At 34.8% G+C, this 26730-nt stretch overlaps 1 protein-coding gene across 6 annotated transcripts in view; it reads right to left on the reverse strand.

The window, feature by feature from the left end:
• PHF14 (PHD finger protein 14) overlaps positions 1-26730 on the reverse strand; it is a 204311-nt gene that overhangs the window by 64894 nt on the left and 112687 nt on the right. Inside the window, exon 17 of one of the 6 annotated variants that reach the window (XM_007982043.3) lies at positions 2911-3025. The exons of the other annotated variants lie outside the window; for them this stretch is intronic. Within the exon in view, the coding sequence (XP_007980234.1) occupies positions 3013-3025 (13 nt within the window). The 3' untranslated portion in view covers positions 2911-3012. Of the gene's footprint in view, positions 1-2910; positions 3026-26730 lie in introns of those variants that run through there. 6 annotated transcript variants of the gene reach the window in all.

A 26730-nucleotide genomic window follows, 5' to 3' on the forward strand; every position in this document is an offset into this window, starting at 1 on the left:
TTAATAATGTAAATATTCAGGCCTGCTGGAGAGTCCTTCTGAATTCCTTGAATAAATTCTGGTGAAATATTCATGAAATATTCCCATATTGAGAATCAAGTAAAATAGCGGTGACTTTTATGAAATAATTAACTTTGTTTAAAAACAGTGGTTTTCATTAATAGGATGTAAATACAGGGAAATAGAGTGTAAATATTTTATTTATTGGTCAGCAGTCTGTTTTTAATATCATAAATATAAAATCAGATGAACACTCAAGCAACAATGAATGACAATGATCTACAAACAGTGCATAAATATAATTTCTAAAGTTAAGATGGATAAAGGCTAAGGCTAAATTTTGTTTTCATATTAAAACATAACTCTAATTTCAAGTCTTTTTATAACAAAAGGATGAGTGAATTGTGAACACAGGCTATGTTTATTGATTTCTTTCTGTATCTATGATAGTGCTGTTTCCATAGTCAGTGTAAAACAAACATTTAACTAAATTTTATAAAATTAAAAAAAATTGTATATGTTGCAGACGAAATTACTAATTCTATTATCTAGAGGAAATCTAAGGGCCCTTTTAAGGAGATTTAAAAAGCGCACTCCTTTATCAAACAATGTTGAGCACAACACAATGATTTTTTAAAAAAATACTACCTATGAATGGTTCTTAATGTGGTATTCCAGGCCAGTAGCAACAGCATCACCCGGGAACTTGTTAGAAATGTGAATTCTCTACTAAATCAGAAACTACAGGGTGAAGAGGGGAGGGAGTAAAGTGGGTAGAGGGAGGATGAGGAGAGGAATAGGGTAGTCACCTGTGTTTTTACAAAACCTTCCTGTGATTCTGATGCACAAAGTTTGAGAACCACTATCTACTATTATATCATTCTTCTTGTATTTCAGAGACATTTCATCTCCTTCCTGATATTTTAATGTTTCTTCCTTTCCCTACTGTGTGATAAACAACCATCATTTACCTGATGTGCCATTTTTCTTGTGTATGTCTGTGAAATATGAATCATTTAGTACATATTTTCTTAAGTACACATCAATTTTCTTCTTATAGCAGTTGAACTGATTATGGACAGGGAATAATTTTACACTGTGGATATGAGAGCATTTAAGAGATTATTAGCACAAAGTATTCTAGTTACTTCAAAAGTTTTCTTACTTCAACTGTACTTTTTGCAGGACTTATATCTTACGAATTTTGCAGTCTGTATGTATAACATGTGACAAAGAGTCTTAGGACTAGCACCAAATGTGGAATAGAATATCCACCATCACAGAAAATGCAAGATGGAGAATGATGATAATATAGTATTCTAATTGGAATCAAAGTGAAAAGGATTTTGATTAACAGTGATATCAAAACAAGGCCTAAGAGTTTCTCAAAAACAACTAAAATAAAGCAACTGTGAGTAATTTCTCACTAAATATTAAGAGAGGGCCATGGTCTAATGTATTAGTATATTCCACTTAGAAAATGGCAATCTGTCATTTTGCTTAAAGGCAGCCAGAGTTCAGTAACAGTAATAATCCCTTACTAACATTTCCTTAAGCTAATATAGTGATAACTAGTCCTATCTTATTCTGTTAAACAAAAGTCTACTAATTTTGCTAAAGATTATGAATATTTTCCCTCCAATATGATGAGATCTTTCAATAAGTTAATAATCTGTTTATATGTAATTTCGTACACATTTTACTTTTATCAAACATCTCATCCAATCATAGGATTCCTCACTATAACCAGAGATTACTAGATTACAGCAGCTTTACAATTACAATTGCTTTTGATTATCTATAACATTACCTACTCTAGTCCTAAAGTGTAAACTACTTTCCATTGTCACTATACCCGAAAAGATGTCCAAAACCACATTTATTAATCAGAAAATTCCAAATTACATGTTGACAATTTACATGTATATGTGCAATTCAATTTCAACAAAGAGTCTCTTCTAAATCAGTTCAAGATTGAGTGATGAAATATTCAACATATTTCTGCCGTTGACTTAAAACTGGATCATTAAAGCTTGAAGATCAAATTTTAATTCTGTATACCTCTGGAAAGATACAGATGTTGATGAAGATCTTTCTTTCAGCTGGTAGGTTGTATAGTCAATAATCTTTGTATTTCCCTCCTTATTTCCTAAGTTCATATTTAAGGTTGAGAAAAATAAAATTATACCGAACACAGAAAGTTTATATTAAAACAATAAGGACTGCATATATTTGGGTATTACTAAAAATATCTAGAGATCAACACAGATATATTTTTATCCATGAGCTTAAAATCTGAAGTTGTAAAAATGTCATGCTATTATGCTTTCACACTAGGACTAATAAGTCAAAAATAGAATGTCATATGCTTCACAAGTCTTTCACTTTTGCTGACTATTATAAATAGAAATAACATTTAATATGAGTCTATAGTTGTTTTAAAATGCAGTACTTTATATGAATCTATGTATCAAGCTGAAGGAAACAGAATAGCGGACTAATAATGCATTGTCTTTCTTGTTTGTTACTTGTATTGTTGAATAACAACAGGGAGTAGCATACTGTATTTATTAAGTCCCATAGGCTTCAGTAACTCTTCAGTAAGTCCAAACACTGTGTATCATCATTTGCCAAAGAAGCAAGAGGGAAAGACATTACTTAATACGACAATTCTGACAAGACATGTATCCAGTATTTTTCAACAATGCACATATCAAATATTTCTGATTAGTGCAAAAAAAAGCAAAAAGAAGAAAAATAGGAAAAAAAAAATTCACACAGGCAAATCTACTGCCTTTTTAGTCCAAGTAACAAACCAATCAATCATATTCTATCCAAACCTGACAAGCAAAAGGCAACTTTTTGCAGTGACAAGCTTATAGAAAGGACAATATAGCTGTTCTCCTTTACTTTATGTACTCTATCGAGAGTTTAATCCACATTTTTAAAATCACACTTATAAAAGAGGTTTCCGGGATTGCCTCCGAGGATGAGCTGTGGCAGAGTTGGGTCTCATGAAGGGTATCTACACAGTAAAGTGATAAGAAAAGAACATTAACATTTGAAGATCATAGCAGCTCTGCACTATGTCTTATGAAACATACTAACAAACCACAGTAGATTCAAATAACATATGATCTGGTCCAAAGAGATAGATACCCTAAACCTAAATGCCATGATCTTGTGTAGGTTCCTATTGGTTAAAATTGAACGATTTTATCATTTGAAACACTGAGTTGCCTCCTCTTGTATTATTATTATTACTTTTGGTTGTCAAAATAAAACTACCTTTCTTTTTTTTTTTTTTTTTTTTTTTTTTTGAGATGGAGTCTTGCTGTGTCACCCAGGCTGGAGTGCAGTGGCCGGATCTCAGCTCACTGCAAGCTCCTCCTCTCGGGTTCGCGCCATTCTCCTGCCTCAGCCTCCCGAGTAGCTGGGACTACAGGCACCCACCACTTCGCCCGGCTAGTTTTTTTGTATGGTTAGTAGAGACGGGGTTTCACCGTGTTAGCCAGGATGGTCTCGATCTCCTGACCTCATGATCCGCCCGTCTCGGCCTCCCAAAGTGCTGGGATTACAGGCTTGAGCCACCACGCCCGGCCAAAACTACCTTTCTAAAGCAAAAAAGAAAATAACACTAAAATGATGAAGGGCTTGTATTTATAAAAGGAAACATTTGATCAATAAATATTTTGAAAAATTTCAATTTGCTATTTTTTCATCAAATATGGCAATTTAACATTGCCTGAGAAAACATGCAACTGTGTTGAAAACAAGCACATCTAATCAGTATGTTACAGTGCTGGTTACACTCAAATACAGGGACTCACGGAGGAAATTTTTAAATGAGTCTTATCCTGTGCCTAAGCAGACTTTCTTTTAAAAAGACAGTATTAGAAATATCTTTGGTTACAATTATTTGTTACCTTTTTGTCTTTGTTTTCAGGGGAGAAATTTTAGTGATTAGAAGTAAAATTTTTTGACTGGGGTAAACATAAAGTGATCATTTCCTTCAAATATTTAGATCTGTGAAGATGAGGTAAAAATGCCAAGTAGTCACACATCACAGAAAAAGTTCATTTTTTTATATTAACAATTAGAGATGTGTTTAATGCTTCTAGGTTCCACTGAGAAAAAGAAAGTGAAAAGTGGCACACAGACAAATAAAGCGTTACTGAGGAGAGCCATCATGCCAAACTGAATAACCCCCAAAGAAAGTAAAAACAAAATTGTAAACATCCCCCCCCAAAAGAATACAATGTTAAACATAGTTTTCAAAGACATGTTGTATTTATCAACATATAAGAAATAATAAAGTAGAATTCGCTTGTTAAATAGTAAGGTCACACATCCTAACTTTTTTCAGTGCTTCAGTCTCTAAGCGAAGAGCTTTTGAGCACATTCTGAATCTGATATTCTGAGAACTGTTTTGTTTGTAGTTTACTACTGGAAAAGTATAATGCAAGAGGAAGCAACCATATCATTTATAATAGAAATACAATTAACTCTTAATTACATGCACAAATAATGGAGATGAGAAGACAACTGAAAATACATACTTGTATTTGACTTTGAAATGCATCCAAATATAGACACAGTAGATATGGAAATCTGCTTTAACTCCCAATTAAATTCAAGTTGATAAGTCAAGCTTGATAAAAACTAAAGAGCTATTGCTAATGTCCCCACATCCTAAATTTCACTAGAATAAGTTAGAATAAGCAATGTGACTTGTCTTGGCTCCTGTCTTCCCAGGACAAAAAACTGTGCAGTATTTTAAATCAAAGATCAAGTTTGGGCTTTGTATTTATTTCATATGCAGCTAGTAAGCAAATTAATGTAGAAAAAAATGTTTTCAAAGCACTTCACTGATGCACATACCAGTAACTATCAATATATTCTGTATCTCATATAGTTACAATTGCCTGTCAAGAGGAAGTATCTACTTTTTTTGTTGCAACAAAGTCAAATATGCTAAAGCAGTGTAGTGGGGTGAGGCGGTATGCCTAATGATTAGTGCATGAACTGTATGGTTAAGACTGCCTAGACTCAAATTATAATTCCACCATTTTTCAATTGTATAATATTGGGCAAGTAATTCTCATTTTCCTCACCCATAAAATAGTAAAGAAATCAATATCTATCTCATGCAGTTGTTATGAGGATTAAATGAGATCAAACGTGGAAGGCACCAGCACACTGACTGGCATATAAGCCCTCAAGAAATCTTGGCAACTAATGTGAAGGCCAGTAGATTTTATCATACGCTATGGTAGTATTTTTCTGGAAGGGAAGAAATTATATTCTAATACATAAATTAATCTACATAATATCATTTAAATATATAATTGGAACAATTTCTATTTCACATTGCTATGTACCCCAGTTACCTGACTTCTAAAATGGAGGTATGTATACCTCATAGAACTGTTGTAAGAACTGAATGTGATAGTAGAGTCAAAGATCAGAAAAGTCTGGGATACAGTAAGCACCTAACATTATCATTACTATAATTCCCATTTAAAATAACATTTTAAAATAACTTTAAAATAACATTTCACTGGGGAAATCAATCAAATTTCAAAATTTGTGTCCAGTCCTATTTTCAAATTCATTTCACCTCGTTTCATTATTATGTTTATTTAAGTGTCTATTTCTTATGTCCAAAGAAATATAAAATCAATACAAATAAACACCTTACTATAGGAGTAACAGATGAAACAGAATGCTTAATTTAAAAATGAAAGAAAAATAAAAAACAATATAGTTGGCTTTTCAACTAGAAGTTGGATTATACTTGTTTTGTATGACTCTAAGGGTTGAAATTTTTAGTAAAAACGTATCAGCTCACTTAGAGAAATCATTGACAGTTCTCGCCAAGAGGGAGGAAGGGGCTCACAGCTCTATCCCTGACAAGGCTCGTTCCCTGCTGCTTAGTAGTGACGCTAGGCAGATAAATCAAGTGTCAGATGAATGGTGAGATTACAGACTTTGGGATCTTTTTTGAAACTGTATATGTGTTTTGGAATCTCTCAGTTATAAAAGTTACATAACTTGAGAAAAAATGAAGTTAATGTCTTCATTTTAAAGATAAGACAATGACCTTAGAGGTAACTTGATTCAAGGTCATTCATTTAGTCAATAGAGGAATTGTGGTAAGAGTCTCAGTCTTTCCAAATGATTAAGTATATAATATATAATCCTTCTCTTGTATAATTTAACAATATTAACACACTGCAATGGAAGATAAAACTGCAAAAACAAATCTTACAGAAACATAAATGTGTAAAATGAGAAATATTTCACTGCTGTAGGTGCTTGAAATTATATCGTTTATTACTCTAAAATTGTGTACCCCAGAAATACCACACTTCACTATGTAATATATACCACGTTCAGGCTTCTGTTAATACAAATTACTTGACTATACTGCATCTGTTAAAAATGTTTTAAAAATTTAAAAATCCAAATATTTATAACATAAACAAAAAGTATGTATGAATAATACAAAGACACTTAAAGGTCTGATGTTAAAATACAGATTTTAAAGTCAAAGAATGTGATAAAATAAATACTAAATGTGTTAGACAGGTTAGCCATTCCATGTGTCTAATAAAATCAGCAAATCAATTTAATTAAAGAAAAAATATGCCAAGTGAACATTTTTAATTTAAATTTCACCAGAATACCACCTTAATAAGAAAAGTCCAGTGGCAGCTGGGCTACCCTCATTATCCAAATATGAATATTTTGAAAATTAAACCTCTCTTCCCCAATTTTTACTAAAAGCATTTTTAGTAAAAAAATTTTGACAAATTTTATTTAGTAAAATATTATTTAGTTATAATATTTATATTATTTTAATAATATAAATATTTAAATAATTAAAATATTATTTAGTTATAAATTTTCAAAAAATTGAAAATTTTTCAATTATTTGAAAAATTTATTTAGTAAAGGCATTTTGAAAATAACGTTTAAAAATTATAGCACAAAATTTATTAAATTTTCTAATTCCTTCCTTAGAATCTAATCTCTTGATGGCATACAATGAAGCATCATTTTAAGTCTAAAGACATTTATCTTAAGTCACTGATCACTGCTTTTTATAAAACTAGGTCTAAGGCAAAAAGGAAATATTCTTAGTGGCAAGGATGGCCAAGTAACTTTTATGAACAAAATACAAAGCATTTAATTTTAAATCTTACACTGTTCCGTGTGTAAGGCCTCTGTTACCCTAAATTGTTCCGTAAATGTCCAAGACAGCCTTGGAAGAACGGTATTTAGAGAATGAAGTAAAGAACAGCAGGGTGCAGTGAGGAATAAAGAAGGAAGAGAACATATGCCCTGCTCTGGATATTAGTGAGGACAGTGGTGCACTTTCCACGATGACTGGCCATTTTATCAGGCGAGGAAATGAGCCAGAAGGTTGGGGGAAGTGAGACATAGGAGAGCTGCAGAACCCAATTATACACTAGCAATAAAAATGAGGAGAGGCAAGGCAGACAGAGTGGGATCCAAGGGAGGGATAATCAGAAGTGAGGAACAGAGAACGAAGTCAAGAGAAAACAGCAAAGAAGCTAGGGTGAATAGAATAACATGGCAGAAAGTAGAGGCTAGACACTGAGAAAGGTCTCAAGGAAGTCATAGGAACGGGAAAGGAAGAGAATGGATCAAGAAATGTTTTAACAAAAAACTGTTTCCAAAATATTTGGATATTTTCAGCTTTCAAATTATATCCATGGCTAAACGTTTTTAAATGTTTTGAACAGAATCATTAAAAATATGTGAATAGAAGTAAATACATTGAAATACTATAAGATTATAGGTGATTTCAACTTACTTTTAATATTTTTGTATATATATTTTTATAATGATCAAAAGCTTCTAAAAGAAAAATATTAATTTTTCTACTTACAGTCCTTTAACTTTTTAAAAAAGACTTTTTTTAAAGGAATATGTTAGATTTACAGAAAAATCAGGTAATACATAGATTCAAATACACTCCCTTCCTACCTACACACACACACACACACACACAAACACAGACATACACACCCCTTCCTTTAAATTTAAGTGTTAAACTCTTCATTTTCCCACCATGGGCCGTTTGACAGCTCAGAGTTAGACAAAGATGAAGGAGAAGATAGAATAGAAGAAGGGACAAACAAGATTTGGGAGTGTGTGCACTTTATTGATTCTTATGCAGTACAATGATGTTAAACGAGATGCTGAGTTAGATAAATGGGTATCAACAATGAACTTTGAGAATCTGAAGGGAAGGTAAACTTTCAGATGAGGATTGAACTAGCCTGAACTGTACCTCTAGCATTAACTGTGGTAAGGGAAAGTACTCAAACAATAGCTGCATAACAACATGGTGGGGATATACTGATGAAGTTCAAAAGTTAGGTAAATTTTTGAATAGCTCAATATCTCAAATTCCTCCTACCCTTGAATCCTAATTCACCAAGAAATTAAATTGTGATTTCAAATAATAAAGGCGTACTACTATGCCCAATGGTAATCACTAGTCATAATTTAGAAAACTGAGGAGATTCTGATATCAGTACCTATGATGGATTAGTCACCTTAAATCTATCAACATTAGCTTTTATTTATAAAATATTATCTATTATAGATGTCATAATAATTCTAAATTGTGGCAATATGAATAAAATACATTTAAAAGTTCTAGTCCTGGCCAGCCACGGCGGCTCATGCCTGTAATCCCAGCGCTTCGGGAGGCTGAGGCGGGTGGATCACCTGAAGTCAGGAGTTCAAGACCAGCCTGACTAACATGGTGAAATCCTGTCTCTACTACAAATACAAAATTAGCCGGGCATGGTGGTGCATGCCTGTAATCTCAGCTACTCGGGAGGCTGAGGCATGAGAATCACTTGAACCCGGGAGGCGGAGTTGCAGTGAGCTGAGATCGTGCCACTGCATTCCAGCCCAGGCAACAAGAGTGAAACTCTATCTAAAAAAATAAGTTCTAGTCTACTATCTCTACTATCGCTAGGGCAAGATACTATCAATGAAGTAAATAGGTACTAAGATTAAATCTACTGAATTGACTGAAATCATTTGAAGATGAGGTTGATTTTTTTTTTCAGTATATAGTGATAAGTCAAAATTCCAGAAAATCTTTTGATGAAAACACCAACAGAAATTGGTAAACTCAAGAAACAACTTTACTTCCTATGTAGTTCCTTATTAATCACCGTGACTGTCCTGTGGGAAGATTATCTTGAGTTCTTTTTAAATGGCTGTAAAAACCCGATATATCCAAACAATTCTTAAAGGTCCACTCTTCAAATCTGCTTTATCTTTTCCTTTTCAAATCTGCTTTATAATTGGCAACAATCAAATAGAGCTTTTAATAAAGTGTTAAAAGGCTGCTGGGTTCTGTCCCAGGCTAAAGTAACATACGATAGGAAATACCTGTAAATGAACTGGAAAATAGTATCCAGTTCCCTTTCTCCTATAAGTGGAACTGTCAGGTCAGTATTAGCATTCAAAAACTTTAGGATAAGAATATCCTAAAGTGAAAATATATTTGACGGTAGTTACTGATGAGGAGTAATTATGCAGGATGATCTTCTTTACAAAATACATGGATGGCCCTAAATGGTTTTAATCCCAGTTGAAGTTTACATGCAAATATCCATGCATGCATATACTCAGACACTGAAAAAGAATAAAAGAAACAAAATGAACTTCACAAGACTGAGAAAACCATGTGATTAAGGAAGACCTCTTTATTCCTTATTTAAAATAAATCTTTAAAAGTTAGCATTCTGACAAAGATATAAATCACAGCACCTTGAAATAGAATTACAAGTTATGAATTCAGAGTATAGCCCCAAAGCTGACCTTCTATATACAGGTAGAGATATATCCCCTGACTAGAGAACAACTAGAAAAAGATGAGTCTCCAATTTCAAAGGTGATGAGAGCAGGGTTAAAAAAAAAAAAAAAAAAAAAAAAAAAAATCCACAGAATCAAGGTGAGGTTTTATCTCATACTCTAGTTGAGTTGTCCATGATGATGCTTGATACTTACATTATGTAGCGATTATCATTTTGTAGGTGATTATAGGAGCTTCTCATTTGAAACAGAAAATAGAAAATTATTTGACTTTTTTTTTTGCACTTCTCCCAATTTAGTAGATAACAAATACGATTTAAAATCCACCGGAAAAAACATTTATTCTCTACATTCAATGGATGCCTGAGAGTATTAGGAATTAATTCTCCCAGGAAACCCAGGTTGAGAAAACCTGATCTTATTTCCATCTACTTCTAGGGATATAGGATTAAAAGAAATGCCCTTGACTCAAAAAAATTGGGAAATAGTTCAGCAAAAAGCTCACAGAGGAAATTGAGTTAACTACAGAATCATATCCTCAGAACAAATTATCTTTTGAGAAGCAGCACAGGCCTCATGCTTAAAAGTACAGATTCTGGAGAAGTAATTCCTGGACTAAAATCCTAGCTCTGTCAGTATCAGCCTGAGACCTTGAGAAAATGACTTAATCTCCACGTGCCTCGGTTTTCTCATTTATAAATGTAAATAAAAACAGTAACCACCTCATAGAGTTTAAGGATTAAATAAGTGTATAAAGTAATTAAAATAATGCTTGGCATATGGTTGCGGTAAGTGCTTACTTTCCTTCACTATGAGTTCAACTACAACCACTCTTACTATCACTACAATTTGTTCTAGTTTACTACTGCTGCTATTACTATAAAGCTGAAAATAGTGATTACTGGCAGTTGACTTGAGGGCAACCACTCTTACTATCACTACACTTTGTTCTAGTTTACTACTACTGCTATTACTATAAAGCTGAAGATAGTGATTACTGGCAGTTGACTTGTGTTCCCTCAGGCTCAGTAAAGTTTCTGAAGTTTCTCTGAAAAGCCTCTGGCTAGAATGGAAAAACAGTAACAACAACAACTGGAAATAACACTCCTTCTATCCTAGCAAGATAAACTACAAAACTGTAACTTTTCAAGCCGTCAGAGAGCTGATGTCAGAGGGCAACCAAGTGGCCTGAAATCCAAGAAAGACAGGCCCCATAAAAGAGGGATGGGATCCAAGCTCTGGATCACCTGTGGCAGAGCATGAGAGGAAGAGCTGCTCAACACTAAGTGAGTAAGAATTCAGTTATGAATTTTAAAGGTTTGCTAAAGATGAAATGTTGGCTAATAGAGTACAGAAGCCTTGGGAGCCTACAGCCCCAGGGACGGTTACCTTCATTCACAAACTTTTTTCCAGGAACCTTGTGGTAGGCTGAATAACAATACCAAAGAGTCCATGTTCTAATGCCCTGAACCTGTGAATATGTTACCTTGTATGGTAAAAGGGATTTTGCAAATATGATTAAGAATTTTGAGATGAGGGGCCTGATATAATCACAGGAGAGAGTTCTTATAAGAGAGAAGTAGGAGAAGTCAAAATCAGGGAGATAAATAGATGTGACTATAGCTGCAAGAGGTTGGTGTCACAAACCAAGGAGTGTAGAACAACTTTAATGCTAGAAAAGGCAAGAAAATGGGTTCTACCCCCAAACACTCTAGAAGAAACCAGCCTTGCTGAACACCTTGACCAAATGAAGCTGGTTTTGGACTTACGTCTTCCAAAATTATGAAAAAAATTTGTGCTGTTTTAAGCTACCAAATTTGTAGTAATTGTTCTAACAGCCATAGAAAACTAACAGACACCTCCACCAGGTACTCAAGAAAAAGATTCAGACAAGTTGGGCCATTAGAAAGACCATTCACTAGTTGGTGGTGTAGACCTGGAGAAGGGGAGCAGCCACCACAGTGGGAAAGACCCAAAGTCTCACCCAGACCCTTCTCCTTTAAGGAATAAAAGCCATAATGTCATTAAAAGAAAGGCTGTAAACCCTGTTGCCACACAGGGAACAAAGCAGTTTCACTGTGAAGAGAAAAAAATATAAGAGGAAAAAAAATCCTCTACTCCTACAGGAGTGACAGGAAACACTTCTGGGACCAGTATACTACCTTGTATCTTTTAAAGGTCTCCTACCCCCGAGAGTCAGAAAGAAACTCCCTCACAAGATCTGCCAAAGGCACAAACCAGAATAAGGCTGCCATAGGAAAAAGGGCCAGGAACAATGAAAAAGGCCTACATTCAAGAACCAAACCTGTGGTTCGTTGGAGGCTGAAGGCTGAGTTTGAATGAGGAAAATTAAGAATTCCTTTGGCTAATACCACCAGACCAGCAAGCACTGAATAACACGTGACAGCAGTCTACTGCTAAGTAAGAGGAAAGACAGTGGAATGGGGCTTCTTCAGTAGCACAGGCATATAGAGAAAGGTGAAATTTAACAGGGGAGTACAAATGACAAAAAGCACTCTGGCATTACAACCTCAACCAGAAACACAGGAAATAGTAAAGAAATCTGAAGCCTTGTGGTACACTGAGGTAAGCAGAGCAACAAGAAAATATAAGCCCGGCTCAACTCCAGATTAAACTGACTCAACTCCGCCACACTAACAGCCTTGAAAAAGAACAGGTGTGCCCTTTCAGGCATAAGTATTCTACTGTTCAACTCATGATGTCCAACATTCAATCAAAAGTTATGAGGCACGCCGGGCACGGTGGCTCACGCCTGTAATCTCAGCACTTTAGGAGGCAGAGGTGTGTGGATCACCTGAGGTCAGGAGTTCGAGACCAGCCTAGCCAACATGGTGAAACCCCGTCTCTACTAAAAATGCAAAAATTAGCTGGGCGTGGTGGCGCACACCTGTAATTCCAGCTACTTGGGAGGCTGAGGCAGGAGAATCACTTGAACCCGGGAGGAAGAGTTTGCAGCGAGCCGAGATAGCACACCACTGCACTCCAGTCTGGGCAACAAAGACTCCATCTCAAAAAAAAAAAAAAAAAAAGTTATGAGGCACATAAAATGAAAAAAAAAATCCACTGTCAAGAAACAAAGCAACCAGCAGAACAAACTCTGGGATGATGGAGATATTAGAGTTGCAATTAAACTAGAAATCATTAACAGAAATATACATGGAAAATCCTCAAAATATTTGGAAATAAAATACACTTCTAAATAACCCATGAGTTAAAGAGAAAGTCCTAATGGAAATTAGAAGTTTAGAATCTAAAGCCTGAAAGCTAGTTTTGCTTGGCAGGGCTGTATCACACTTTCTGACTGTAGTGAAAACAGATCTGTCTCAGGAGATAACAGATACAGTGCTATTTCAGAGCAATCTAGAACGTTGCTATGCCAATCTGGTTCAAGGGTCACTATTGGGGGTAAAAAACAGTCTTTAACTGGTCTGTTATTTTACATATAGAGCTTTTAATAATTCTGAGTTTATCAGCACCTGGCTTCAACATTTTATAATACCATTTTGGCCAAGACAATTGTATCGCCTCCCTAAAAGCTCTAAGAGTCAATGATCGGGTTCAGCTAGTAAAGAATGGAGCTCTTGGTATCATGACATCTTCACATTACAACAAAAAGAGACTTCAAAAAGGCAATTCACTGGGTTTAGATGAGCGATATGTGGGCATATGCAAAAAAGGTATATGCCCTTAAACTCTTAAACTTCTTAAACTTAAACTCTGAGGTACCATTCCTAAATTGTTCACCTACTGATTGGAATCTTCAAGAGTGAGATCCAGGCCTGTTTTTGCTTGTTTTTCTGTAATTCCTTCTACAGGTGACATTCTTGTATCTCTAGCCAAGCAGAGAACCGTATCTTAGGACTTTAGCTTAAAGGGCTTTATTTATAAAGCGGTGATTGTTATAGTATAGTCTCCAGACCAGTAGCAACTGTATCACTTGGGAACCTGTTAGAAATACAAATTCTTGGTCACCACTTCAGAGTTTTAAAATAGAAACCCATCTAACAAGCCTTTCAGGTGATTCAAATGCACCCTAATGTTTAAGGACCACTGTCTTAAAACAGCAAATTCAGCTGGGATGAAGGTAACCACAAAGAAAAATAGAAATAAATACAAAACAGATAAAGGGGGTAAAAGACAAATTACAAATACTCCACAACTTTAAAGTGAATCAGCTGACATACAACTAAGCACAGATAAGTATTATTTATATACAGAGATATTTCAGTCAGCAAAACAAAGCTTAAAAACGGCAGAGTATTAAAATCTCATCTTGAGGCTCTGCTACATGGCAATTAAATTTCTCTGGAGTCAGCCTGTGACTCAACTAAACCAAGCACACCTACGTAATTCTTTCAGGTGTTCCATTCTTATAGAGCATGATTTCCTGCTGTACCTTCAATATCCACTGAAAGACACAGTCATTTACTTAAAGCAAAGGTCAGAAAATTAGAATTGAATACTTAAGGGGTAAAGAATAAATGTGTAACAGTTACCAAATTTATTTCCAGAGTTCTATTCCTCTTTATATTCATTTTTATTTTATTTTCGAGAAAGGGTCTCACTCCATCACCCAGGCTGCAGTGCAGTGGCATGATCTCAGTTCACTGCAACCTCTGCCTCCTGGGTTCAAGTGATTCTTCCACCTCAGCCTCCAGAGTAGCTGGAACTACAGGCACGCACCACCACACTCAGCTAATTCTTATATTTTTAGTAGAGACGGGTTTCACCATTTTGCCCAGGGCTGGTCTTGAACTCCTAGGCTCAACTGATCTGCCCACCTTGGCCTCCTAAAGTGCTGGGGTTACAGGCGTGAGCAACCACAAGCAGCTCCTCTTTGTATTTATAATCCCATAACTTTAAATGCTTTCTGAAAATGTCTAATTCAATAGACCTTTAAAAAAAAAAAAAAAAAAAAAAAACCTTCGTAACCCTCTATTCACCTAGTGTATTTGTCTCCAAAAAATAAATATAGCCAACTCAACTTTTTTCTGTTTCTACTCTCACCATTCTCTCCAATTATTCAGCTTGGTCATCCAGTTTGCTTTAAACACTTCCCTTTCTTCCTTGCCTTTCCATTTTTGATGAATTATCTGCTGCAACCCTAGTGTGATGTTATGTTTCCTAGATCTTTCTGATCCTTTGCATTTCTTCTTCCATCAGTCTAGGTTCACAACCTTCAAACTGGTCTTCCTCCAGCTGCCCATGTGTTCATCAGGTATATCACCACAATACCAGTCTTTTACAATCATCTCCTTTGTATCACCCCTTGTCTTCAATAAATCCCCACTAGAATGTTTAACATCATTAGCTTGCACTCAAGGCCCCAATCTACCTGTTCTCTTAAACCTACATCACACACGACTCATATGGTCCCAGTTTGTGTCTTTATTCATGTCTGTTTATTCCCTTGAAGGATCTGCTACCTCCTAATTCAATGTCCTAAAACCTACTCATACTTCAAGATTCAATTCACCTGTCACCTTTGTTTATCTGAAGACTTCTCCTTCATCCTTTTAGGAATGATCCCATGATGCTATGAATTCTTCTGTCTCTTATAAACCCTCTACATAACAATTTAACATATGAGTAAGTGAATGTCTTTCAATATCTTTAATATGAAGTAGATTCAAAAGTAAATCTGCTGAGAAGAAACAAACACAGGAATCTTATTTTTAAAGGGAAAACTAGATCCCACAATTTCTTTACAGTTACAAGCTTCAGAAAAAGTCATATCTTCAGCCAACATGCTCAATGCTCTACATGAAACTCAAACTTCCTTTTAAAAAAGATCCATATTTACAGACTATGTCACAACAAGGTCCTTGATATAATCAGGCAATTTTGCAGTTCTTTAATAACTGACATAAATGAGTAACCTGAAAAGGAAAATATGGGTCTGAAAGATTTCAGTAAGTCACTTAAGGAAAGTTATTGACTGATATAATTTCACTTGCTTGTGACTGAATCCCATTGATTTAGTCCTTTGTAGGCCTATCTTCCTTGTGTAGCTATCTTTGTCAATCTGATTCACTGAGCAATTACAGGGAGTGCCTACCAGTTTCATTCAAAGCAGAACTTCTCCTCTTGCTATGATTCAGAGAGATTATACTTAAAGAATTACTTTCATGTAGCTCGATCAATCACTTCTCACAGAGCTCAACTGGCTGCCTATTTATTAATTAAATCACACTGAAGGCTTCATGGAGGCTTCACGCATAATCTTAAGTATAAAAAAAAACCACACATACACACATAAAGAAGGCATGAACAGGCTAAGTGCAGTGGCTCATGCCTGTAATCCCAGCACTTTGGGAGGCCGAGGCGGGCGGATCACCTGAGGTCGGGAGTTCGAGATCAGCCTGACTAACATGGAGAAACCCTGTCTCTACTAAAAATACAAAATTAGCCGGGCTTGATGGCACATGCCTGTAATCCCAGTTTACTCAGGAGGCTGAGGCAGGAGAATCGCTTGAACCCAGGAGGTGGAGGTTGTGGTGAGCCAAGATCACGCCATTGCACTCCAGCCTGGGCAACAAGAGTGAAACTCCTTCTCAAAAAAAAAAAAAAAAAAAAGGAAAAGAAAAAAAAAAATGCATGACCAATTCTACACTAAAGTCACACCATAAAGTCACACTTTTAATAGTATATTCATGAGGCAATAATCAACCATTCTAACTTTCTCCTCTTCTACTCATAATACTTTTATCAAACTTGCCTAAGTATTTTAAGAATATAGACATATGTTAAGTATCTCATTAAAAAAAGTTTCCAGAGTTCTGAATTTCACTTGTTACACCTTTTTTGTCCTTTTTTTTCCTTTTTGTGGAGAATGGAGTCACACTTTGCTGCCCAGGCAGGTCTTGAACTCCTGGGCTCAAGCTATCCTCCCACCTCTGCCTCCCTAAGTGCTGGGATTACAGGTATGAGCCACCATGCCCAGCTGAATTTCACCTTTTAGAGAAATCATGGTGTGTTCAAATACGATCCAAGTTTTAAAAGATATACATATATAAAAGTCAATGAATTGTTTGTGCCTCAATGAACATATCCTTACACCTTATTTAGTATACTGCATAACTGAAATTATATACACAAAAAGCTGATAACTTTAATGTTGTTTTGAGGAAGAGATTTGATGTTTATTTCATTTGAATATGAGTTGCCCTACTCAGTGGTAGTTCCTGATAAAATGTTTGTCTTAGGTTTTTATTTGCTGTGGCTAACCGATCAGGGCTACTTTTTTAAAATATCTAATTAACCTTTGTGTGTGTCTGTGGTCAAAATGAGGCTCTACTTAAATGTTACATTCATGAGATTAACGTACTTAAATTTTTGCTGAAGAATTTTATTTTACTCAGACTCCTACCATTCTAAAATAATACCATGCTCATTTTTTGCTGTCTTCTAATCTCTAGCCACTTACATGTAACAATTTAGTAGCATATACTTAGGACATAAAACAGGTTTCTTCATTCCTATGTAAATATATTATAATCTATAAATCTAAAGAAGATACATAATTTTTTAATACTGATTTGTTATAGTTTATCACTCCCCTCCTATACAATGTTTTCAGTTGTTTTTATTTGGGGAGTTACATGTTTTTGGTGGGAATAATTTTCCTATTATAACTATAGCTATAAATGTCTTTTTATATTAGCATTTCTTTATTTCCTTATGATAAATTCCCAGGAGGAGGGTTATTATGATTTAAAAAAATTTCATGACTAACAAAACCAAAACAGTAAGAAAATGAAATTCTTCATTAAAATGAAAAAGCAGGATTATAAATGAAATACATTACATTTATAAAAGACATTTAAAAATGGATGAAAACTAAAAATACTCTGTTATTTTCATTAGTTATTAATGCATAAAAATTTGACAATTTGTCATGTTGGGAAATAGGACAGTGTGTGTGTGTGTGTGTGTGTGTGTGTGTGTATGTGAACAATACACATTACCTTCTGAAGTTAATACAGTCTGCCCTGCGTATCTGCAGGTTCTGCATCAATGGATTCAACCAACCATGGATGGAAAATATTTGGGGAAAAAAACCCAATAAAAAATAGCAATACAACAATAAAAAAATACAAATAACAAACAATATGGTATAACAACTATTTACATGGCATTTAAATTGTATTAGGTATTATAATAAGTATTTAGAGATAATTGAAAGCATACAGGAACAGAAGCATAAGTTATATGCAAACATGATGGCATTTTACATAAGGGACTTGAGCATCTTCAGATTTTGATATCCAAGAGTGGTCCTGGAACCAATGCCCCACGGATATGGAGGGATGACTGTAACAATGATAACTCTGCAGTTATATTTTATACTGAATGAAACAAAGTGGACTATTCTATAAATTAGAACTTGTAAAATTATGTTTTATAAACAATAATTGTCCTGGGTAACTTTTAATTGTTATGTTAGTTTCAAGTTATACATTTTAAAAATCTTTTTTCCCCCATTCAACTTCTTAAAGTAATCATAATGTTCCTAAATTATGTATTTCTTATTACATATTTCAAAATGTTTATCCAATGCCAGAAAAAAGTGACAAAGTCTCATACATGTGTCCATGTGTATCACACACATACCACATACACAGATGAAGTATGGGCCAAATGAAATCACATACAGATTATTAAGTGAGAAGACCCCTAGGAGTCAAATATAGTTGTGGTTATAATTAGCAATAGTCAGTAAAAGAAGTAATTGCGTGAGTACAGACTCCCTAGAAGTCAATCATTGGAGCAAAGCCAAAGATTATGGCCCAATATCATAGTACCTATATCTAAAACAACAACAAAAAAAAAACCAGGTCAAGAAAGAACAGTGCTGGCCGGGTGCAGTGGCTCACACCTGTAATCCCAGCACTTTGGGAGGCTGAGGCACGCGGATCACAAGGTCAGGAGTTCAAGCCAGCTTGGCCAATATGGTGATACCCTGTCTCTACTAAAAATACAAAAATTAGCTGGGTGTGGTGGCGTGATCCTGTAGTCCCAGCTACTCGGGAGGCTGGGGCAGAAGAATTGCTTGAACCCAGGAGGCGGAGCTTGCAGTGAGCCAAGATCATGCCACTGCACTCCAGCCTGGGCGACAGAGAGAGACTCCATCTCAAAAAAAAAAAAAAAAGAAAAAAGAAAAGAAAGAAGGGCAGTGCTTTCTATTACCATAAAATCACTCCAGGAAGCTAAATTAGGAGTTCTCAATTTGTTAACAAATTTCTTTCAGAATAGAATGAAAAGGGAACCCAAGGACTTTACAAAACAAAGTATACCCTTAATTATTTTATGCTGCCAAAAACCGGATTAAGATGTAGAGAGATCTAATTTAACTGACTTGATATTACCCAAAACAGTAAAAATAAGCAAAAACTAACAGTACACTCATATTTTTAGATTAAAGATAAAGCAGATATTTCAGTGAAATAGGTACTATCCATAGAAACCCAAGATAATCGACTATTAAGGGTAATAAAACTCAATAATTTAAAATGTATCATACACATAGAACAACAAAAGCCATGAAAACAATGAATTAAATTACTATACAAATTATATTAAAATGATGACAAAAACTACCATTTCAGTCTAACCAAAATTTCAATGTTTTCTATATAAAAATAACATAGCTAAGCCAAGATCCCATTAATATCTGATAATTATAACTTTAAAAATATTAAGTAAGTACCACTAATTAAAATCCACAGACTGTTTTTTCAATTTGTTTATGTACTGGGGGCATACTATGTGATAAGCATTGTCTTGGGACCCAGAATATTAAAATAAATTTAATTATTAAAAAATGGTGCTTATACACAAAGAATCATAGAGTGACCAAGACATATGGACTAAGTATACGTGATCGAGAAGCCCTCATCCTAGAGAAAAAGACGAGATTATTTCAGAGAGAAGGTATAACATAAAGTATAAGAAAAGCAAGATGGCATAAAAGCAACAGGATAGTTTTAGAAAGGAAAAATGACCTACCATGATCTAAATTTAGGTCACCTGGAGCTGTGAACAGCTGGAAATGAAAACAAAAAGACTGAGGCTGGGTTTGGAGGGCCTTGTAAGCCATGGTATAAAGTTTAGATTTACCTTGCAAGAAATGGGAAGCCTCTGGACAAATTTAAGTACAAGAGTAACAAATTCATGTATTAGTAAGACAACTGGATACAGACTAGAGGTACTCAAAACTAGAGAAGGTGATAGTTATTGCAACGGTCCAGGAGAGAGTTGATGAAGGAGAATAAGCACTACATATTTTTATTCATTTAATCCTCACAGCAATTCTAGAGGTAAAAAGGATTATTATCCTCAGTTTACAGATGAGGAAACTAAAGCATAAAGATTATGTAACTAGACAAGTTACAACTAATAAATGCTGGGTGAAAATCTGAACCCAAATAACTAGGCTCCAGAATTCAAGCATTTAACCACAATTAAAAAAAAAAAAAAAACTATTATGTTTGGCTACTGATAAAAACTAGGGGAAAAAAACTGTACTTATCAGTAGCAAATTCCGGCACTTTGGGAGGCCAAGGCAGAAGGACTGTTTGAACCTAGGAGTTCAAGACTAGCCTAGGCAATACAGTGAGACCCTGTCTCTTAAAAAAACACAAAAATTAGCCAGGCACACACCTGCAGTTTCCGCACTCCAGCCCAGGCAACATAGTGAGACTCTGTCTCAAAAAAAAGGGAAAAAAACAAAACCAAGAAAAGATAGTGTTTTAAGGAGGAAGGTTGGTCACCGAGTATTTAGAAAATTAAAAAATGATTAAATTTAGCAATACATTGTTCACCACTGACATCTATGATAGAAACAATAATTTTTGCCTTTAGAATTAATCACCAAACATGTACTCAACACCCTTAAGATCCAATATATTACACAAAAGTTTACATCAATGATAGCTTCAACATGTTTTAAAATCAGCAGTCCTGATATTCAAAAATTAACAAAATAGAGCCTCTGAAAACTAATAAATTATTTTAAATCAACAGAAAAATATGACAATCTGGTAAAGCAAAACAGTATTTTTATGTCAAGCTAATGTCACAATGTGTAATTAAAAAATTATTTTTAGATGACACAATATCTCAGTAAATCTTTAAAACATGTCAAGCAAAACTGTACATAGATCATCTAAACGGCAAAGACAGATAATTTGCATTTCCTGCCTAAAGTATATCTGTTGTCTATTTCATAACATATCAAATTAAGTTTTAGTTTTTCAGACACAAATATCACAACACAGAAAAATATAAATTTCAATTCAGCAAAACATACCATTAGCAATAAAGCAAAAGCAAAAAACTCAACAACCTCAAAGAAAATATGTGCAACTTGTACAAAGATATGTAATAAACTCATTTTTAAGAAAGAAAAAAAATCTCCGAAGATAAAGTGGCACAGGATATGGAAAGGCAATTCAGATATGAAAATCTAAATGGTTCATCAATATATGAGTGAATAAACATTCAACCTCATTGTTACAAAATAAAATCAAAATGCCAATTTTCATCCATCAAATTGACAAAAATCTCTGCTGACATCATTACACATTCATGTCCAGTGGGTAACAAAATAATATTATCCATTAAAATGTAAAATAGGCATATAATTTTGGCCTAGCATGCTTAGTTTGGGATAGAAATTAAACAGAAAAGAATCAATTTTCAATAGGGAAATATTACAGTAAATTATGATACATCCAAATTATATTGTGTATCTACTTAAAAACTGGCTTAGTTCTATATTTACTGAGAAAGTCCATTATGTATTGTGAGGTTAAAAACAAACAAACAAACAAACCCATAAGAGTAAACTCTATAATAGCTAGAATGGGAATGAAGAGGAGGCCACCAGTAGGCCCCGAATATTTTGCTTGTACTTAGAGGAAAGAAGTATGCATGATGATATACTAATTCTGTGCCCTCAAAGGGACAGGTTTAGAGGATGTAAGAAGAAAATAACACTTGGTCCTTTAAAAATAAATTCAATAAGTTAATACTTATGTTCTAATCGCTATTAATTATCTTCAAAATAAAAGGCTATCTGTGTATGCTGAAACATTTGCTTTTCTAATATTTTTTTCAGATTGTGAATGTGTATACATATTTTGAAGTTTAAGTTCTGTAATTAATTTTACTCTATTTTAAACAAATAGTAATGGTTGTAAATACTTTGAAGTTTAAGTTCCGTAATTATTTTTACTACATTTTAAACAGATAGTAATGCTTGTAAAAATAGTGTCTTTTAAGGTATCTTCTCATATCCTATGTAATGTTATACTCCAATGAAAACCACCACAAATTGTGCGGTTTCAGATAAAGTTCTCCATAAACCTCTGCTTGAATCTACCTATTGTCCCAGAGGGACATCCTATCTTCTCCTCCTCTGGAATGCCTTCCTCCATTATTTTTTCCTAGCTTAAATTTAGCCAATTTTTGTACAGCCCCACTGGTTTTACTGGCAACCACTCATTTTTAAAATTATCTTACTAAGTGAGTCTATCCCAAATAAGAATTCCCATTAGGTAAAATTAGGGAAAACAGGCCAGGTGTGGTGGCTCATGCCTGTAATCCTAGCACTTTGGGAGGCCAAGGGGGTGGATCAGGAGGTCAGGAGTTTGAGACCAGCCTGGTCAAGATGGTGAAACCCCGTCTCTGCTAAAAATACAAAAATTAGCCTGGCACGATGGCGGGCACCTGTAATCCCAGATACTCGGGAGGCTGAGGTAGGAGAACTGCTTGAACTTGGGAGGCGGAGGTTGCAGTGAGCCGAGATCGCGCCACTGCACTGCAGCCTGGACGACAGAGCAAGACTCTGTATCAAAAAAAAAAAAAAAAAAAAAAAACATAGGGAAAGCAGATTATTTCTATGTAACAACTTCCTGTGGCTTTCTGGTCACGATGATCTGGGGTGGGGGTGCAGGGAGAAAGAGAGACAGTGTGCACACACCTAGAAGGTAAAGCAGAATGTAAGTGAGGAATAAGACTCCAAACTATAATTCTGGAATGTTGGAAAAAAAGCTCGGAGTCTTAAGGAAAACGAGCACTCAAAGGATTTCTCAGCAAAGCAAATTTACTTCTGCACAGAAGGGTGCTTCTCTTTGGCCAGTCGCCACGAGAGCACATAGAACAAAGGAGAGTTAAAGTTTTTCTCCCTGACACAAATCCTGCCCCTGTGTCCTTTCCCCATTGTCTGTGGTTGGACCAATTCTCTAAACATCTGAACTTTTTCTTAGATAAGGTGGGCACCCAAGGGAGAGGGGAGAAGGGGTAGAAGTCATCTGTGATAAGCTAGAGAGCTAGTTTTCTTCTCAAATAAGGAAAGGAATGTGAGCTAGTACTGATAAAAGCCATTGGTGCTGTGGCATGCCTGGGCATGTAGTAAAGGCAGAAAGAGAAGAAAAGAGAAGGGGAGGGGTACTGTGGATTAAATAAAGGATTAATAGGCTATTTGAAGAGAAATCTTGTCATATCCCACATGGAAGAAAAAAATGAAACCAAAATACTACTGAGTGTGAAGGCAAAGACTAAAGAGAGGCTTCTGACATAGCTGAGTGGAAGTACTATGTGTGATAAAGAAGGAAATGGAGAAATAACTATTTGGTCAGGATAAACTGAGTATGTTTAGTTATCTCTAACTCTTTATATTCTAGCAATTGTGATATAAGAAAGACTGGGATGTACAAGTCAACAATTCATTGTCATTAAGTCAGAAAGACACTGAACGCTGAGTTTATAAATCAGAAAGTATAAATGATTGAAAAAGGAAAATTCAGCTTATCTGCAAATAATGCAAAATAAACACTGCAACTGTGAGGGAAGAAAAATTATAAATTTGTTATGTTAATTTAGGATAGACAAACTAAAAGAGAATTCACTTTGTTTCATGCTGTTCCATTATAGTTTTATTAAATTTATGTTTTTGTTTGTTTTGTTTTTTGAGACAAGGTCTCCCTCTGTTGCCCAGGCTGGAGTACAGTAAAGTGATCATGGCTCACTGCAGCCTCAATACGTCCCAAGCTCAATCAGTCCTCCCACTTCAGCGTCCTAAGTAGCTGGGAGTATAGGCACATGCCACTACGCCCAGCTGATTTTTAAAACAATTTTAGTAGAGACAAGGTCTCGATACATTGCCTAGGCTACGCTTAACTCTTGAGCTCAAGCAATCCTCCCACCTTGACCTCCCAAAGTGCTGGGATTACAGTCATGAGCCACTGCACTCAAATTGATTTTTTAAGGCAGTCAAGAGATATCTAATATCCAGAGTCTCCTATGAGACTTCTACGTACACTATTAGCTTTTAAAAACCAGTTTTCTGGTATAAAAGTAAGATACTTTCACTATCAAAAACCTATAAAGACAGAGAAAAGCTTTAAAATGAAATAAAAATATTTATAAAAAATTAAGATCATAAACCTTTTTTTTTTTTTTTTTTTTGAGACGGAGTCTTACTCTGTCGCTCAGGCTGGAGTGCAGTGGCGTAATCTCAGCTCACTGCAACCTCCGACTCCTGGGTTCAAGTGATTCTCCTGCCTCAGCCTCCCGAGTAGCTGGGACTACAGGGGCATGCAACCACACCTGGCTAATTTTTCATATTTTTACTAGAGACAGGGTTTCATCCTGTTAGCCGGGATGGTCTTGATCTCCTGACCTCATGATCTGCGTGCCTCAGCCTCCCAAAATGCTGGGATTACAGGTGTGGGCCACTGCAATAAATCTTAAACAAATATGGGATAATTTTAACTTAAACTTAAATGTTTTCCCACACAGGAAATACTCTTTCTCAAATGGCTGAATAAGGGATCAAATAAGAGGAAAAAAATGTATGGTATATTATTAATTTGTTTAGCCATTCTTGTTAAATACCAGGCATTTGTGTTGGTTCCAAATATTTTTCACTATTATAATGAGCACCATAAAGAATATTCTTATATAAAAATTGAGCTAATTTCAGAATATTCCTGTAGAAAGAGTCCTCCAAGTACTGTTACTTTACAAATAGTATTGTCATGCTTAATGCCTTTGAATCACATTGCTGGATTACTCCCCAGAAAAGTTTTACTACTTTAATTTTCTACTACCAGGGTAAAAGGGTATTATAACTTTCTCTGTGCTTATCTCATTTTCCAAACTAGAATGACACATTTCTTGCAAGTACTTCTTTTATAGTTTCATATATATATATTTATACATACAAACTCACATATATATACATATAAATACACACACATATATACATATATATTTAATTTCAATAGCTTTTTTGGTGTAAGTGGCTTTTGGTTACATAAATGAATTGCATAATGGTGAAGTCTTTGATTTCAGTCTATCACCTTAGGCCAAATCACCAGCAACACTCTAGGAATGACAACAGTTTCTTAGACATTATCTTCATTACTGTTGTAGCACAATTAACACATGGATTAGTAAAATTAACTAGCTGTTTCTGCTATATTCAAAATTTAAGACTTCGTGCTTGATGGCCCTCTAATGCACTTGCTCATTAGGGTATGCTTTAATCACATCACTAACAAAGTACTTCAGTCATTTTTAGTTGAAACCATTAGGATATATATCCGCACTGCAGAATGTCCTGAACGGTACTTTTGATCTAGAAAAGAGTTGTTTGCAAAAAATGAGGTAAGATAAAATGAAGACAAAGAATTGCTGACTAAATGTAAACCCTTCTATTTTGAGACATCAGGGAGAAAAACTAGCAGAGTTAATGTTTATTAAAAAACTGAATCTAATCTATACCTGCAGAGTTCCATAAAGAGCAATAAAATCTACTGAAAAAGTCACTTAGTTGAGTGAAAAGGAACTACTGATGCCATACTGAGAAATTCAACCCAAGTTTCCATTCCCTTAATTGAAATTGCAACTTTTATGAAAAATTCTATAATTCTGAGGGGAAAAAAACACCAAAGTAATGTTTAGTCAGTCACTACCCAATACATTTTTTAAAGTGAGATGTTAACAAGTATGCATGTGTAATACAAGTTATCAAGCTTTTTTTAAATTTTACTCTTTTTTAAATAATGATGTGACAGGGCCTACACCTAGGTACTCCACATCAAAGTTAAAACTGAAAATCTAATGCTACAAAATTCTTATAAAGTCTATTTTGGTAAGTTACTTCCTCTATCCAGCTACACTTGGTATGTTCTTACAGGTGCAAATAAACTTTGAACTCATTTTATTTGGAATAACTTTATGACATTCATTTGTAATAAAAATGTATCCTCTTAAAGTTGACAAGAATTCATCTTTTAGATCACTGAGTCTATTCATATTTTGTTTCTGTGTATCATCAGCTCTAGTAATATGCAACAAAAGTGACAATCAAAAGTATGGCACTTTATGAGTTACATGCAATTGGTAACTTCTATGTCATAAAGCCTTCCTGAATATTGACATGTCATTTATGATCAAAGGTTACTAAGAAGAAAAAACAGGACGACGAAAATGAAGAAAAAAAATTAACTGTAAAGAGCAAACAAGATCATTTTTGATAATACAGCTAAATGATTTTGTATATCACTACAATGTAAAAGGGGAAAAGCCATGTTCCTAACATATTTAATTAATTTAATTTGAAAACAGAGAGTCCTATTATAGAATTTAGTGCTTGGTCACTCTTCCCCTACACTCCTATACTAACTTTGGTTTCTTTTTAATGAAGAAAAAGAAAGTCAGCAAAACAAAATGCCACCATTAAATCATTTTGCAAAATTTTATGTCAGAAAAAAGTAATAGGAAACACACACATCAAGGGAAAGGTTACTATTCTTCCAGAACATCTTT

This window comes from Chlorocebus sabaeus, chromosome 21 (assembly GCF_047675955.1).
Source record: "Chlorocebus sabaeus isolate Y175 chromosome 21, mChlSab1.0.hap1, whole genome shotgun sequence".
NCBI classification, from domain to species: domain Eukaryota; kingdom Metazoa; phylum Chordata; class Mammalia; order Primates; family Cercopithecidae; genus Chlorocebus; species Chlorocebus sabaeus.